Raw genomic sequence first — 18,065 nt, 5'->3', positions numbered from 1 at the left:
CAGAAGAGTATCTGTATGAATATCTTCAAGTAATGCAACTTGATGCTGTACTTGCTGTAGCTATAGGCCGTTCAATTAATTCGCCAAACTTAATTGTTTTGTCTTTACCACCTTTAATGCAGGTTAGTGTTGTTCTTTGTATTCCTGCCTCCAAATGTATTAATATTACACAATAATAATGATGATAATATTACCAAAATTATTGAATTGGCTTGTAAATATAAAAATCAGCATCAACAACAACTACAAAATAATAATAATAATCATCATCATCATCATCATCATCATCATCATCATCATCATCATCATCATCCGGGTCATATGACAAAGTAAAATAATAACAATTACGTTCTATTATATAAGAACGTATTTTTTACTTTTATCCAAATCATTGAATAGGATTTTAAAGATAACAAAAGTTTATATAAAATATAAAATAAAATAAGAATGAAAAATATTTCCTGTGTCCAGCCCACTATCACGTGACCGGGACCTCCGAAAGTATGGCGGCCGGCGGGGAGAGTTCGGAGAGCCAGGTGAGGAAACGCCGTGTGGACAGCGGGGGGACCAAAGCGGACTGTGCACCGAGCTGCGATGGAAATGAAGCGGACTCGGGCGGAGAGGTGGAGAAGGACCGGCGGCTCCGGGAGCTTCGCCTCCAGCCCGGAACTTACTGGCTCACCCGCATCGTGCTGCTGCGCTCCGTCTCCTTTATTTACTGTGAGTCCCCACGCAGCGTCACGGCTTCACCGACGTTATTTCAAACGTATTTTAATCCATATTCTTAACAGTGTGTTCAGAAGTGATTCATCTGTATCTCTAAGTCTGCAACAACTTTAATGGGTCATTTTAAATTCCAGACATTCTCTGTTTACAGTAGATGGGTGCATGGGTAAGGTTGCCAGGTCTGACGAGTTCTCAATGAAAACCAGCATTCTGTCGAGAAGCTCATACAAGACTCACACGTCTTCACAAGACCACCTCCTAAACACACTAAGGTTCATAAGTAGAGTAAATAACAAGTCAAGACCAAGACGAGAGTATCCCAAGAACACATTTCTTAAGGACCACGACTGAGTCAAGACCAAGACCTTGAAAATGTGAATGTGATTGTTCTGGAGACCAAGTCCGTCCTTGAGTACCTGGGAAAACTTGGTCTCAAAAGATCATTGATGAACCAGTGCAAGAATACAAGGCCTCACAAGTAAATTCCATCCTCTCTTCTCTTCTCATAGTTGTGGCGTTCAGCGTTGCGTACAACCAGAACAAGCAGCTGATCGGCGAGCACGGCCTGATGCCCTGCAAAAGCTACCTGAACAGCGTCAAGCGTTACGTGGGAGGAAAGATCGGCGCGGCCGCCCTGGCCTACGCCCCGTCCGTCCTGTGGTTCCTGAGCTGGACTGACATGGATGCCAACCTGGACGGCGTGGCCCTGGCAGGCATGACGCTGTCCGGGTTTGTCCTGGTCACCGGGACGGCAAACATGCCGATCATGGCGGCGCTGTGGGTGCTCTACCACTCGCTGGTCAACGTCGGACAGCTGTGGTGAGTGTGATGGAAGGCAGCGGTTTCTCAACCTGAGATTCAGGACACTTGAGGTCACGGGAGGTCGTTCATGTTAGGAGGTTGTTAAAATTGGATTTACACACATAAAAAACAACAACAAAAAAAAACACTTTTTGGAAACAAGAGCAGACTGGGAAACTACTCTTTTTTTAAAAATCTTTGTGTGAGTGGGTGTGTCCAAAAGAATTTCCATGTTTCCATGGTGCTCGGAGCCACTGAAAACACAACGTTCTGAGAACCACTCCCAAGGTGGAACTTTTGAAAAAGGCCTCTCACTCAATCTCCATGGAAATGGGGGAAAAATGCAACTTTTTGAATATGCTTTAACTTTGTCTCCATGGAAATGGGAGACAATGCAACTGTTTGAACCCCCCCCCCCCAAAAAAAACCTTCCATATCTGTGGAGACAGGGAAAAACCTAATTCATGAATAAATATTTGAAAATTTACAGACTGTAGAAATGGGAAAACACAACTTTTAAAAAAACAATCATCTAATTGAAAATGAGAAAATGCTACTTTTTAAAGAACCCTGACTCCATCTCATTGGAAACGGAAAACGCTCCGACTCTCTGTGCAAATGTTAAAAATTCAACTTAAAAAAAAAAAAGTCTCCCTTGCAGTGGAAATGAGGGAAAATGCAACTCTTTGAAATGCTCCAACTCTGTCTCCATGGAAACGAAGGAAAATGCATTTTTAAGTTAATGTCAAACATTTCAACATTTAACTATAACTGTTGTTGGGCTCTTAAGTTGTTAAATTATGTAGCAATGCAACATGTAGCGACAAAAATAATGCTTAATAATACTTTTTCCAGTTTAAGTATAAAAGCACCAATTTGTAGCTTTAAAGAATGACTGGTGACCTGTGTTAGTTGTTTTTATTAAAGAGCTTGTGCATCTTCTGTTCCCTGTGCTCACAGACGGTTTTGTCTCATTCCAGGTATTCCTTTGGTAAGTGAACCTCGACTCACGCCAGCGAGGCTTCCTTTGTCTCTGCTTGAAAAGAAGACGTGGATTAAACACAAAGTAGTCATGTGAGATGAGTTTCTACATCAGTAATCATTTTGTAAAAGGAGCTTTGGCTTTATGGCTTCCTTTGCATTTGTGTGTTCTGGCTAAACGGACATCGTTTGACATATTTTTGTTTCCCTGCGATCCTGATAAGCATTATATATGAGATGTCTGGGTGGATTTTTTTTGTGCTCCTAATGTCACAGCGATGGTTTTTCAATTATTGATCATTTGTCACACTATTCTTTCATTTTTCAGTCTGTCCTTTTTGATTTGCAGAGCATGAGCATACTTCATGGAAACATTAGAAATCTGTATGTTACATTTGCCACATATTGTGAAGCACTGGTTCACACACACACACACACACTTCCGTGATTTCCATGGTCAATATATTGATTTACATTGACTAACTCTAAACTACTACTACACAATGACAGCCTTAACCCAAAACCTACTCAACTCTTTAAAGGAATCTCTACTGACTTGTCCAAAGTGATGCACACTCCTATGTTCGTAGAAGAGTGAGCACGTAGACACACTGTTCCTGTATATCATCAGCGTCACATCACGAATCACGAAGGAGCTTCCAGTTCTTGCCCTGATACCGCAGCATGCTGCCTGTGAGGTCTTGGAATCTGATATCAGCCACTTTCTTCAAAATATCTCCACCCGCCAAACCCAAACCCCAGATCTGAGCATTAAATGCTAATTGTGCAGTAATGCTTGCCGTGGGAATGGAGTTTATTAGTTCAAAGCATTGAGACATATGAGATCCATCCTGAACTATAAAAAAAAGAATGTTTTGTTGGAGTGGCTGCGGAGTCATGATATCTAAGTTTACCTGTTTGTGGCTGCTTATTGGATTAAAACATGGTCTGTGATCGAAGGAAGCTGCAACCATGAACCCAGAGAAGTCGTAGTGAAGACGGTATTAAGCAGAGGTTTGCTCATGAAGGGCTTCAGCCCAGATCAGTGGCTCGGTCAGTTATTGGTTAATGACACTTTGTAGTGAGAGACGCCAGCTCAATGTCTGTGGTCGGGAGCTGTGGCTTCTATTGCACTACATAGAAAGAAAAAAGATTGAGCCTTTTCTCTCTCTCCCTCCATCTTTCACTCTGGACCCACTCACAATCTGCAGACGAAGCTCGTCTGATTGTTTGAGTCTAGACTGAAAAACCAAATGCCGTTCTCTTTTTCTTTTTTTTCTTTCTTCCTGTTCAGGACATTAGTGGCAGACATCGCTCTCCTGCAGCCACATTAAATATAAATTCAAAGCTGCAAAATTGCATTTCACGAGATGAACTTGAATATAATTTTACTATACTAGCCGTATGACTCTAGCAGTGATAGTCCATAATTTTGGTCCAGACTGAAATGGATACCTCAACAAATACTGGACCAACTGGGTGCCTGAGATTTTAGTCCAAACCCCCACGGTTTCCAGAGGATGAATCCTGCTGTCTGCAGCGATCTTTAGAGGAGAGACATCTGAACCTCCTCAGAACATTTGGTACAGTCAGTTCTTGTTCTCCTGGAGCATAATCAATAATAACATTTTATTTTCTATACTGCGTTTCAGGACACTCATGTGACGATCCCGTTTCAATTTGTGAAGTTCAATCAAAATCCACATTAATCCAGAAGGTTCACCACAACACAAGAGTCGGCACACAAATGCAAAATATAAACATAAATACCAAATACAAAAGTGTAACATACGATTCCAAAAGCTAAAGGACTGCCGTTAAAGCCACAAAATAAACATGAAAGCTAAAACGCAATTGTGAAAGTTTAACCATAATCCTTTAAGCTAAAACACAATTGTTAAAGCCATAATTCAAATATATGGCCCTTGTATTAGTTCTCTGCGATATGTAATGTTTTTTTTAATCACACATGAGGGAGACAATTTAAAAAAATGAACACATGATTTGTATTAACACACATTGATAAAATACAATGAAAACTTACTGTTTTCTGTTGGAAATTCTGAATAAAATACATTTAAAAAAATCTGATTAATAGTTATAATTCAGATATTTCCTCTAAATAGAAGTGCTCTGTCACGGTTTCATCTTTCGATAAAGAAGAGGAATTTTAACAACATCTTGCCTCAGCAGCATATTCAGGATATTATTACTGTACCGGACAGCAACCTGTAATACTCCTCTGATACTTTGTTTAGTTTGTCCTCGTCTCATTTCTATCCACATCAGAATGATTTCTTATTCTGTGCCGCAGCAAGCTCCGGGAAATGTGTATCCCGTTATAACGCTGATTGTTTGCACAGGTTGGGAGAGCCAGCTGTTGGAGACGGGCTTCCTGGCCATCTTCCTGTGTCCGGTGTGGACTCTGTCCCGGTTCCCCCGCCAATGTCCCCCCTCGGTCATCTGCATCTGGACGTTCAGATGGCTCATTGTTCGCATCATGCTTGGAGCTGTGAGTACTCACAAAGATAGTTCACTTAAAAAAAAACAAATACATAATATTCTCTTCTCCTATTTATTGCCGGTACTTCACCAGCAGGTGGTTTAGGACGTCAAACACATTACAAGCTCGTAAACGAACCAGGATACAGGAATGTGACCGTTTCCCAACGGCAGAATTCCCTCGGGTCTCCGGGTGTTTGCCGTCCTGATTTTAGCCCGTGACTTTAGGGAGCCCAGCTCTGCTCTAAAACTCTCTGCCAGCGTTTTTTTTATTTTTTATTTGGTAAAGCCAAGCCAAATATACAATGGGCTAAACAACATGTCTGCTTGTTTGACAGTTTCCACCGGCAGGCTTCAGACCACCGAGCATGTTTTATCCGTCAGTCACTGCAGTTACCACAAGTGGAGCCGGAGTGTTTTTCAGGGTTCACTCCAGTCAATGATACATGAAGCCGCTGCAACGCCAAGGGCTTTGAAAACACCTCGGTGTTATTACAAGCAGAAACTGGAGAGCGATCGACTGATTACATTTTGTTAATAGGCCACATTTGTGATTGGTCATTGATAACACTGCAAAGTTGGGAGTGATTGTAAGTCAGTTCCCAGTTGTTTTCTTAGGAAAGTGTATCCAGATGTTAATCGTGGGGGGGGGGGGGGGGGGGACGAGTCACGGAGCAATTGTTGGAAGAAATCATATTGGTAGCGAACTTTGACGTCAATGTGGATTCCACCATCTGCACATGAATTCATTATGGATCATTGTGGGAAGAACGTTCTGATACAATAAGTCTATGTCCCAGTCATTTGGTGTAGTTGTCAAATTCTGCCTGCTGACTATGACGAGTCAGATTCCAACCTTGTTGACGTCGACTATCGTATGCCCTTTCACTTTAAACGTTGACGTATAAACATGAACTAAGACCTACAGCAGATAGGGAATGGATAGTTGTTCTCATAAGTTTTGCATAGCCTGCGTTGAAAATTGCATCAAAATTGGTAGAAATGTCATAAAACCAAAAATGTGCATTACCATTAATGTCTTTTCTGCTCCCTGCTTTGCTTGTGTCAGTATGGCTATGTCAAGTAAAAAAAAAAAAAAAAAAAGGGACATAATCTTAAAATTCAAAGAGCACCGTATGAAATCTGTGATAAGCTTGACCTTGTCTAAATGGGCACTTCCTGTAGTCTGAAGCCTGAACTTTCATCACGAGGCACGTGTTTGATCCGCGTTGAATTTATTACCAACGCCCACAACTGAAACGTTATATATGCGGGAGCAAATGTGGGAAATTATTACCGGTCACTTTGCCATGAAAACCAAGAAAGTATAGATTTAAAAGAGAAACAATAAGTCTTTCCCTTGTTTTTTTTTTTCCTCTTATATAAAACTGAACTTGTTCTTTTGATTGCGATTTAATTGGCTCATTAAAAAGCCGAGAACTTCCGTCATACCAGGCACAGCAGGTTGTCCAAACACAATCACAGCAACAAAAAAATGTCAGCAGACCATATGCTATGCTCAACAAGAGATTGACGCATTCGCTAATAAATGCATTAATTACCTGTGTGGGTGTCCTCATTAGCATGAGATGATGTGTGTGTTTTGTCTTCTTTTTTTTTTTTTATCATGTAGGTTGTGAGGGGAGAGGATATTAGGCTGCTCAGATGCCTTTTAATTTGCATGGCGGCAGCTTGTTTACACTGTGAGGGTAATCAGGCGTCGCCAAACTAATTGGATTTTAGCTGCCGCTCTGGTTCATTAACGGTGAAATACAGTAAATACTTTAAATAGGGAAGAGTCGGGAGCGGGACTTCCTAGTGCTGATTGATATGCAGCCTTTTAAACTCTTCTTTCTCTTTGCAAATACATCATGAGGTTAGCGGACCCCCCCGACTCCTATGCAAAGGAGGAATAATATTTTCGGGCTTCATTTTGAGAGGTTGCATTTACATGGGATATTTCAGCGGTGTGGTCATGTTTCTGTGGTTCCTCGTCATTTTGGTTTCTCTTCTAAGCAGTAATGTAGCCTCTGATGGCTCAGTCTAGTCAGTGTGGCTGAAGTCCACAGATAACAAGGACTTCCAACATCATCCAAGCCGAGTGAAAGTGAGGCAAGGCAGTTTTGATTTCTATACCACATTGCAGCAGCAATGTGATTCAAGTTGATTTACATAACCCCTTTCAGTACATTTAGTCAGTGCTTGTAATAGACTGTCGTCAGAGTGATGTAAATCTGTATGTCATCTGCACAGGGATGTTAACTAAATCTGCAGTAGTGGGCCAAAAATGCAGCCTTGGGGAACTCCATATATCATTTCTAAATAATAATCATCATAATAATACTTATTATTAGAATTGATTTTTTTTTGGAATGTATTGACTGCGTCGCTTTTTTGTTTAAAAAAAACAACAAAAAAAAAACTGCCCTTAGTATTGGCTTTAATACTAGGCTTTCAGTAATCGTGTTAGAAAACGGGTAATTTTCTTCACCACAAACCAAAATTGCCAAATCATAATTTAAAATTGGCACACTCGTCATGAAAGGTTTGACATTCTTTGCTTCACAGAGCTGGGTAAAATGTCTACATTCACATTCAGGATGACAAGGTATAATCCCGTACAAATAGAAGTCAAGGACATGGGACAGTTTATATGCTCAGCACAAAACTTAAACCATCAAAAGGTTAAAGTGTTAAAAGAAAATGTCCAACTGACTGAAGCACTTTGCTTAGCTGCTGTATTATGTACGAGCTGGAGGTGGGGAAGAGAGATTTGTGTCTGCGCCTGTCAGAATGCAGTAGTTGAAAATAAATAGGTGTCTTCGTTTTTTTTCCAGGTCTGAATGAAAGAGCGCTTGTTTGCATGACTGGACAGCTTTAATAAGTTGTATTTGGATGGTAAGTTGTTGGGACACCAAAGCTGGTGACTGGACATGGGAAACCAAGGCTACTATTAATGACATTAATGTCTGTGGAATCCATCAGAGTTCTTTAAGACTTGGAGTTGTTCATTTGACGGATATTTTCGGCCATCCAATAGCCAGGTCTTGACTGATATGTAGGCTTTCTGGGTCATCAGCTCAAAGAGACACGAGAGGTAACAGCTGTGTCTCATGAGATGAATAATAAGGTTGTAGTTCTGGGGGATGTGGCCCAGAAAAAGCATATATTAAGAATATAATTAGGCCTAAAACTGAACTTTGTTGTACTCCACAGGTTAGGAGGCATGCAATCGTTACTTTAAGAAGGGGTTTTTTCAGCACTATGTGAATCTTTTGAATGAGACAAATATCTCAAAAGTGTTATTTCGTCAGCAGATGGAAAGTATTATATATAAGATCCATGCTGAATGCGTAGCTGAGGGTCGAGGTTTGCTATACTAGGCAGTTCAAGTAGCCATGGATATAGATTTCCTTTTACCTTTTGTGAACTGAAATTGTTCTTCTTGTTAAGTGGATTCATTAATATTCAGTACATTACATGTTATTCATTCCGGTTTAAACCAGTGGCAGTACATTTCTGAATTGGACTGTACATTGTGCTGTTGGCAAGAACGTCATTATTATACTGTTGGGAATACTTTTCTTAATGAGAAGTGCTGGTATTTACAGGCCGTCTGGCATACGGCAAGAGTATAATGTGAGTTTAAATAAGGTCACGTTGCTGGGAGGGTGATGGTGTAGACTGGGAATTGGTAGATTAATATTGACTGTACCCCTACACATCTGGTGGGAAAACAACTTTAACGTATCAGGTGTCGTAGTGGTCATTGAAATGGAGGGTAAGAGAACAGTTTTTCCTTCTGTTTTAGCCGAAATCAACTGCCGAAAAATGTAAATTGAGCATATTTTATGTGATCTTACCAGTGCAAACTGTAGTTTAAAAATACCTGCTTGGCAACTTCAGAACAGAAGACTGATTCAGTAAACATGTTGGCAAAGTAAATAATTAACCAAACATTCAACAGAAATGGATGGAAGTCCAATATTGATTTTTCTTTAGCTGTTTTTGACAGACTTATAATACTGTTTTGCAGCTAAATGTAATTCTTTTTTAGCTTAATATTGACTGTATGACTACTGTTTGGTTGTTGTTGACCATGTACCCTCGAGCAGTGAAGCTCTAGGGTGCATGGGGGTTTATCCTCGGAGAAAAGTACAATATAAAGAATTTAAACAAAATGCTATTTATAAGCCTCCTTTACCACAAGAGTAATTCTTTGAAGATGCATTGTCGAAATTTGCTGTTACAATTGAGTGAATTCAAGGTTTATCTTATGTTTAACTGGTTTAATGAGGACAAACACCTTGACTGCTGAAGTTCTGAATGATTTCTTCATGATTCCTCGACCTAAACTCCCACTTTCGGCATTTGTTTCCAGGGCAAATCTTTTCTCGACAGTTGTTCGCTCAGTGGTTCGCCTCATGTCAAATGTATTCTCGTCCAAGTCGCGGTGTACCTGGACGCCTGGGCTTGTGGTTAGACCGCCAGTTGTTTTGCAATGGGCAAACTCACCCCGTTTTTTTGAGCACGTTTAACAGTTGTTTTCATTAAATCCTTGTGGCAATAAAGGTGATGGAGATTTCCATGTTATTACTTTTGACAGGAGAGGAAGTCGTGCACAAATTCCCACCGTCTTCTTCATATGTTTCTAAGGGCCCATAAGTTGTATTTCTCGTGAAATCCTGCAGAATTTATTGATATTGGCTTCCTTGTTCATTGTGGCTTTCCACACTGCAGTGGTTATTGTTGTAGATTAATTTATCAAACTGTGATTGATACCATTTCAAGATGTCCTGACCGATTTGAATCGTCCGGTGCCATCGTTGGCAGCTGAGCTCATAATTGGAGTGAAATGTCCTGCTTTCTTTTTTTTTTTAATGTGGTTAGAAAGGCAATTTCTTCGACATTCCATGCCAGCCACATGATGGTTTGGTGTGTCAGTATTGATGGTCTCCTGGATAGCGCATCGTTTACTTAGTTAATCAGTAAAAAAAAAAAAAAAAAAAGTTTTCTAGATTTTCTGCATTTCTGTCTGAACTTGAGTATAAGGACTTCTTTTTTCCAATTATTTTCTCAAGGAACCAAACTTGTAGAGCTTATGAAGCACAGCTATTTTCACGTTTTACAGTTGCAACTTATTTGACGGGATTGTCTTGCGGTCGGGCTCATGTCCTCTACAAGAGGACATTTATTGTTTCTCTGCCTTTTATTGAGCTCAGTTTTTGAACAAATGCAATTGTAACTCCAGTAATGTACATAATGCCCCGGCAATGTAACCGTCTGACCACTAAATACCAATTTTACGAGAGTTATCGGTCAGATTAAAGCAACGTCACTACTGGTGTACAGTTACAGGTGCTCAGGTTCATTCAATCAGTCACACTCACTGACAGTTTCCCTGCTAAATTCCTGTGAATCTGTAAGCTGTCGTGAGCATGTGGTCTAACAGATGTTCTCTCTCTATCTCTCTTTTTTTTTTTTTAGGGTCTGATTAAAATCAGAGGCGACAAATGCTGGCGAGATCTGACGTGCATGGATTACCACTACGAGGTACAGAAGACTACATATTTCTCTTTATATTTACAGTTTTCTGCTTCGGGACATGCAGAAATACTGCATAAAGTTCTTCAACGTACAAACAACTATATCGTTACCACAATACTTGACAGCATTATTCTTATACAGCAGAGCATTTCCTGAGACATGCCAGGGAATCTGGATTCGTCTGGTCCAGTCACACACGCTCAAAGCATCCGTGTTCCCGAATAACGGCAAGACGGGAGTGAACCCGAGACAGCCGGGGCAGCATATCACGCTAACTGCCGCTGTGGATTCCAATAACTCTCACACAGAGTGTTTGTTTTTCCCCCCTGTGGGAGTCTCAACCGCTCTGACCTACTCCGGAGCCGCAGGAGGGTCTGCCTCATGTATTCACCACAGGCAGGAGTAGAGCGACTCTGACGGCCGGAGGTGGCACTCTTACATCAGCAGAACATGCTAGAAATGGGGAAATGCCCCTTCCTGCCGGAGACGCATGAGGCATGGTGGGGTTAGTCGCATCCAAAACAGTCATAGGGCCTCGTTCACACCTATTTTTCAGATGTAGTAAATGCTTGTTCTTTATTAATCAATTAGCGTCAACTTCTCTCGGTAGCTCTTCCTGATCCTCAGTGCATCCTCTTAATAAATCAGCTTCCACATATTTGCATTTTTATACAGGCTAACTTAGATCAGGTCATTGAGAGTCTACGATTCATACTGATGTCCACAAAGTTTATTCTTCATAGAAGTTGCATTGCTTGATCAAAACTATAAACACAAACATGACAATAACACATTTGATTCATAAAAACAACAAAAAGCAATTCCCTGTGTTGGCGCTGCTGGTTGTTTTTGGAATGAAACCATACACACATGCACGCAGAGAACAATAGGGCTATAATACATGTCCCAAATATAATGCCTCCTATTATTACTGTTGCTCCCTTGTTAGTCTTCTAATTGCAAGGTCGCAGGTTCAATCCCTGATCTCTGATGTCGAGCACTTTGCATGGAAGCCATTTTTGTACGAGACCAAATGTGTCCAGCAACATAAAGCAATTTCACTACGTTAGCATGACATCATTTTCTAAGAAGAAATCTTAAATAAAAATTTAAAGGTCTGACTAGCAGGAATTTAGTTGAAAATTCTTAAATGTTTACTATCCTCTACTTGCATGCCCAGTTAGTTATAATGTATAAAAATAAAACCACACAGCTCCAACTAGTGGCAACCAGTTTTCAAGCGCAAACGTTTGTAATCATTTTGATTTCAATACTCAACAAAAATAAGTCTTTATTCACGGTGAGAGGACTGGATAATTGTGGGCTGAGTTTCTTTCTCACCTGGTCCAGCTCGAGCTGTCGACATCCCCAGAGTGGGGGCGGGTAGAACGTGGATTTACACTCCCACACACAGCACCGGAAGCCACTGGCGCCAGGTGAAGCCTTATTAACCCCCGCTGACACACTGCGCCCTTTCACATCCACGCGGGACCTGCAGCTTTTGCTCAATTCAGGCATAGTTGCCATTTTGTTGGTTCCCGGGTCTGTTTGTCTGTGGGGCAATGTGAGGTTGTTTGGTTGTCTGAGGTTACTGGCTTCATGCCCTCAGATTTCCAGAGCTGTTTTCAATAAGCTACCAGGTTTTTCTTTTTCTTTTTCTTTCCATAAACACAATGCGAGTACAGATGAGCAGGCCAGCAGACTTGTTTTCTTTTTAACCTCCGCCTATTTCTGAGCTATATTTACTTTCCTCCACCTTGCCTGACACTGTTTGGGCTATTTCACGGTTCGCAGGCCGCCACCTCACGCATCACACAAACAGTGCACGGCGCTGTGTGCAGCGTCAGAGTCGGCGCGTAGGTAGGGGTTGCCTTCATTTGAATAAAAGTTCCATCTTTATTTAGACATGGAAATGTTTCTCCCGTAAATTACTCTCATAAAAAAAGCCTTCAAACTAAGGGATATTTGCGGAAAAATAGATTACTTTGACGGGATTGTGCGGACAGGTTTCCCCCATGAATGTGTTATATTTATGTCAGGGCTTTCAGAATATCTCATGTAAATAAACATTTGTTTTCATTTAGATTTTATTTGCCTTCCACACTGATTTTCAACAAGTGTCTGATATCCATGCTCAAAACTCAGTCAGTCATAGCTTTTGAGGAATAGGGGGGGAAAGAAAAAACTTTTAAAAATAGAAAAAAAGGAGGGAAAATAGATTAAAGGAAGAGAAAGTAAAGGGAAAAATAAAGAAAAGAAAAAAAAATAAAAGAAAACGGAAAAAATATAAATTAAGAAAAAACTAATTTGGAAAGAAATTACAAATATAGCTAAAACTGCTCTAACATTGGGAAATGTACAGCATCTAGAAATGGCTAAAGAGGCTAAAATAGGCAACATGTATAAAATTGCTATATCGATGGGGGAAATTAAAAAAGTTGAAAATGGCCTCAAGAGCTAAAATTTTTTATTTTGGCATGTATCGCATTTGTTCTTTTGTATATTTTGGTTTTTAAAGTTTTTCCTATATTTCAGACGATACGCATGCTTTGCGGCTCCAGCAAAATTTTATTTGGTGGGAAATTGTGAAAGCGGCTCTTTTGATCAGAAAGGTTACAGACCGGTGATTCATGTGAACCTCCAGACCCAGCCGGTGCCCAACCCCATCTCGTACTACCTGCATCGCTCTCCGTGGTGGTTCCACCGCTTCGAGACGCTGTCCAACCACTTCGTAGAGCTCGTCGCCCCCTTCTTCACCTTCATGGGCAGGCGGATGTGCGCAGTGAACGGGGCCATCCAGGTCCTTTTCCAGGTAATGCAAACAGCTCACCACCACTGCACACTCAATGGTAACGAATCAGTGAATCGATGCATATCCACCCATTGAAGACTGTTCGTGCTTTGCACGAAAGACCAACCATGGCTGCTGTATGTGTCCACATTTTTGATCGTGGTTTAAATAGGTGCTGGAGTATTTCCTCAGATTATTTTCTTCTGAAACCAAGATTAATAAAGGAAACTAATATATCGGCTTGTATCTGCTGTATGAAATTACATTTTAAAAAAGATATCTCTTTACTTTGGATCATATTCATAGATTAATACCTCAAAATGTGATGTATTGATAATTGTCGTGACATGTGAGGCATATTTTTGTCTTGATTTGTTTCCATTTCTCAGTTGTTTGATATTTTGTTGGGCGTTGAGACTATATTTAACCGCCAATACATTTATTTATTCAAATGTTTTATTCGGCTGTCCTTTCCCTCTTGTTGAATTTGTGCCTTTTATTTTTTCACACTTCTTTGAATTTTCCACATTGCAGTACACAGCAAACGTAGTCGTGATGAGTTCACTGCTTTGGATGGACGCATCAGAATATTATTATCACATTAAACAGGTTGAACTGCTGATGTACTGGCAACTGTTATTGCATTTATCTGCATTAGACTAATTAAATTGGTGCAACATACACGGCAGCTGTTGGATCTCACGTCTCTTAATTGAATCCCCCCGTCTTCACAACATTTTCCCCTCCCAGGTGGTTTTGATCATCAGCGGCAATCTCAGCTTCCTGAACTGGCTTACCATCGTCCCCAGCTTGTCCTGTTTCGACGACGCGTCGCTCAGCTTCCTGTTCGGGTCTGGAGCGAGGAGGACGGTGCTGGAGATTCAGAACGCCGAAAAATCCGGTAGCAACGATAAACCGAGCAAAGGTATTGGTCGCACAGGAGAGGAAGTCATGGGAAATAACGGGGACTTGGTCAGTACATTTGGTTTATTGGGATTTAAAACAATGCAGCCTTCATTTTTTACAATGTGGTGAAGAGAATAACTGGTGTTTAAACCCATTATTGCCTTGAATATAAAACGTGACTCATGAGAGTTGTATAGACTATGGCTTCACTGGAGCGATGGACAAATTTAGAGCCCAATGCCTCTTTTGTGGTTAAAAAAGCAAAATAAACTAAACGGAATAATGAAAGTTTGAAACTGCAAGCTGAAGCAGCACCAGTCCACCAAATACCCCGAGACAGTGTGTAAACCCAAAGCACTCACACAAAATGAACTCATTATTATAGAATAGAACAAAGAAACTGTATTTAATAAATTGTGTGTCATGCGGTTCTCCGACATTTTTAGTAAATGTATGTGTGGTGAGGGAGGGGTCGCGGCGTTACAAATACAAATTTTCCATATTGATTCAGCAACAAATCTCTCTCTGGTCTTGCTATTTTATATACAAATATGAAAACCCAACTGTGACATTTCCTCATTATTCTTCAAAACATCAAAACAAAGCGAGGCAAGAAAATGCCCCGTCAAGTGAATGTAACTTCATCCAGTCCCTCGTCGTTTCTCTGTCAGGCATGTTGATTCGCCGGGTGGCGAACGCGTCTCTGGGCATCCTGATTGGCTGCCTGAGTGTCCCCGTGGTGATGAACCTGCTCAGCTCCAGACAGGTGATGAACACCTCCTTCGACCCGCTGCGCATCGTCAACACATATGGGGCTTTTGGAAGGTAAGGGGTCGTCATTTCGACTGAATTCTTTTGGATTGATGATTCACATTGTTTCTGAATATTTTCAGTCATTCAGTTAATATCTCAATTTCCTTGAGGACACAGATTTGTTGTTTTTACACATCTTGATTTAATGTAATAATACATGAAATATTAAACTACTCAACTGTGCAAACATGAAAAGAATCTAAATGCCACAATTATTCCTCATTAAGTTGTGCAAAAGTAAGATGAATGCAGGGTTTTTTGTCAGGATTTAATCTGGTTTCCGCCTGCTCTCTGAACGTCTCCGAGCAGCGTCACCAAAGAGCGAACAGAGGTGATTTTCCAGGGAACTCTGAGCGCAGATCCCAAAGACCCCGAGGCGGTTTGGGAGGAGTATCAGTTCCTGTGTAAGCCCGGAGACGTCTACCGGCGGCCGTGCTTCATCTCGCCGTACCACTACCGGCTGGACTGGCTCATGTGGTTCGCTGCCTTCCAGGTGAGACGCTGAGCTGCTGCAGACCCGCTGCAACAAGGAATCGACAACGTAAGAAAGTCTCACCTGGTTAGTGAGGAAAAAAAACCTAAAATGCTCAAGAAGGACATGCAAACTCAAAAAGCCTCCAGTCCTGAATAAATTCTGGAATCAAGATTGTTACATTTGGTTGTAATTATTAGATTTTTCTCAATTTCATCATAGAAAGAGAAACTTAAAAGTTTACATTTAAAGGTTATTATGGCAATGTTTTATCTGTCCAGCTCACTCAAGGTGGAATTTTGGCTGCAAGTGGCCCCTGAACTAGAATGTTGCACCCCTGTGGTAGGTGGAGAAAACTGTGTGACAGCAGGGGGCAGTAGTTCATTCATTAAGTGAACACACAAGTGAACTCTGAAAAAGAAAACTTAAAAACAACACATATATGCTTTACACCAGTGAATAAGATGCTTTATTTTCTCATCTACTTGTTTCATAAAAATAAAACAAAAACACATCTTTGGAATGGTCTGCCAAAATGTTTCTGTTAATCAATATTTCAAAAAAAACAAAAGATAATCAAATTTTACTCCCACAACAAAACAAATTCTAGGATTTTATTCAGAGTTTTTCAACATGCATGTAAAAGAAAGATCTGAAAATAGCCTAAAACAGTGATTTCTAACTAATTATAACCAGTGGTCTAAATGGTATAGGCTTAAGTTCTTCTCATAGTTCCTATTTTTAATTCTTTTTTTTGTGTATTTTGTTTGCTGTCAGTCAAAACACATTAATGGAGGTTTACTATAGCTGGATTATCTCGCTATACAGTGACATCTCGTGGTCCCTTTTGGTGTGTGCAGCCATATTTTCATGTACAAGTGGCATGACCACGCAAACGACTTACTTTGGCGTTCAGGTTAAGGCATTTTCTAACATGCTTGCATCTCTTCCATAGACCTATGAACAGAGTGAGTTTGTGATCCACATCGCGGGACGCCTGCTGTCCAACGACAGCACTGTGCTCTCACTGCTCCACCACGACCCCTTCCAGGGCAGGGAGCCTCCCAGGTAACAGAGCGCACTCTGAAGAATGGAGCAGGAAATGTGTGTACATGTTTTCCCACGAATACCTTTTAAAAACATTTGTGAGAGAAAACGAAGAAGTATGTCTGAAATGTGCTGCTTTAACAGGTGAGACATCTCGGAAGTTAAGTGCGTAGGGTAAAATGGAAGGATTTTGAAATACAGTGATTTGTTTACAACTGTATTTACAATTGTGAATCAACCCCCCAAAAAATTGATGGAAAGTAAAGCGATAATATGAGCTGTCTGATATGAATCTGTGGACAAAACTAATCAAAATAAAGGACGTTTAACCTGAACGTAAGAAAATGGGTCAAAAAAAAAAAAGTCCATTGATCTGTGTGATCTTGATATGTGTTTCCATAAAGTTTTGCATTTACAATACAACGTTTTGAAAAAGACACCCGTTTACATGACAACTGCAGAAATGCTGCAAACAATGTAGTGAGCATGTAGAGCCACAAGATGGTGCCGTTAGTTGTTTTTCACATGAATAAAAAAGCCTTTTCCAAAAAAAATGGGAGTGAAAGTGGAACCATATAGTGGAATTAAAGTGTCGTCGTCTGGTCGCCCTGGCAGGTGGGTTCGAGGAGAACATTTCATCTACAAGTTCAGCCAGCCCGGCAGTGCCAGCGCAGCTCAAGGCAAGTGGTGGCTGAGGAAACGCATCGGGGCGTACTTCCCCGCCGTGGACCTGCAGGGACTCAGGGGCTACTTCCAGTCCAGGAACTGGCCCCACCCACACATACCAACAAAGACTCAGTGAACGACTCCATCATCTCAGGGGGTGAGAACAATCAAGAGGCTCTGGAAGGAGGTCGATTTTACTGGTTTGGGTACAAACCAAATGCAAGGCCTCGGGCTTTGCAGGAACTGCCAGATGAACTCATTCATGAAATGAAACGTATCAGCCAACTGTCAGGAGATTTCCAGTCAAATCATCATTTGTATCTGATTAAACGTCAGTAAATGTTCTGAACTGAAAGTGATTGAAATGTGTATATTAAACTGCATCTGTCCATTTGGATCAAAGCTCCAGTGTTCCGTTACATGTGTCTTGTTGATTCTTTTTTTTTATTTATTTCAAGTTTTAATGATGGATAAGATTTAAGTCAAGCTGAACATTTGACCTATTTTGTAAACGGTCTGCGTCCTTCTCTTGATAGAGCCAGATGCAGTTTGGCAACATTTTTTACAAAAGCAATCGAATCACAGACTCCACAAATGGGCAAGTCACATCTGCCCAAACAGGAAGCTTGCAAATATTGCCTTGTGTTCAAACATTTTGTGTTGGGGTTTGATTCTCCATGTCGGACCAAATGAAATTCTTCACCGTCATTGTGAACGCATGAAAGGCGAGTTCTTCCAGTAAACACACAATAGCCAGAAGGTGGTGCTGCTCTACAGGTTATGGAAACATCCTGCAATTTGGCGCTTTACTCT

General features: G+C 40.8%; 1 protein-coding gene across 1 annotated transcript; it reads left to right on the top strand.

Moving 5' to 3' along the window:
• Positions 1–503: 503 nt before the first annotated feature.
• Positions 504–17,628, top strand: lmf1 (lipase maturation factor 1; the record flags this gene model as incomplete). The annotated part of the gene is made up of 11 exons (XM_080517529.1): positions 504–720; positions 1,236–1,545; positions 2,508–2,518; positions 4,872–5,020; positions 10,498–10,563; positions 13,202–13,369; positions 14,099–14,273; positions 14,926–15,079; positions 15,377–15,560; positions 16,495–16,607; positions 17,202–17,628. The coding sequence occupies 11 exons, from the start codon at positions 504–506 to the stop codon at positions 17,386–17,388; spliced, it is 1,734 nt and encodes a 577-aa protein (XP_080373655.1). The 3' UTR covers positions 17,389–17,628.
• Positions 17,629–18,065: the final 437 nt, after the last annotated feature.

The sequence above is a fragment of the Blennius ocellaris genome, assembly GCF_963422515.1.
Source record: "Blennius ocellaris genome assembly, chromosome: 21".
Lineage (NCBI taxonomy): Eukaryota > Metazoa > Chordata > Actinopteri > Blenniiformes > Blenniidae > Blennius > Blennius ocellaris.
Note: the sequence above shows the minus strand (reverse complement) of the source record. Positions and strands in the feature narration are given on the sequence as shown.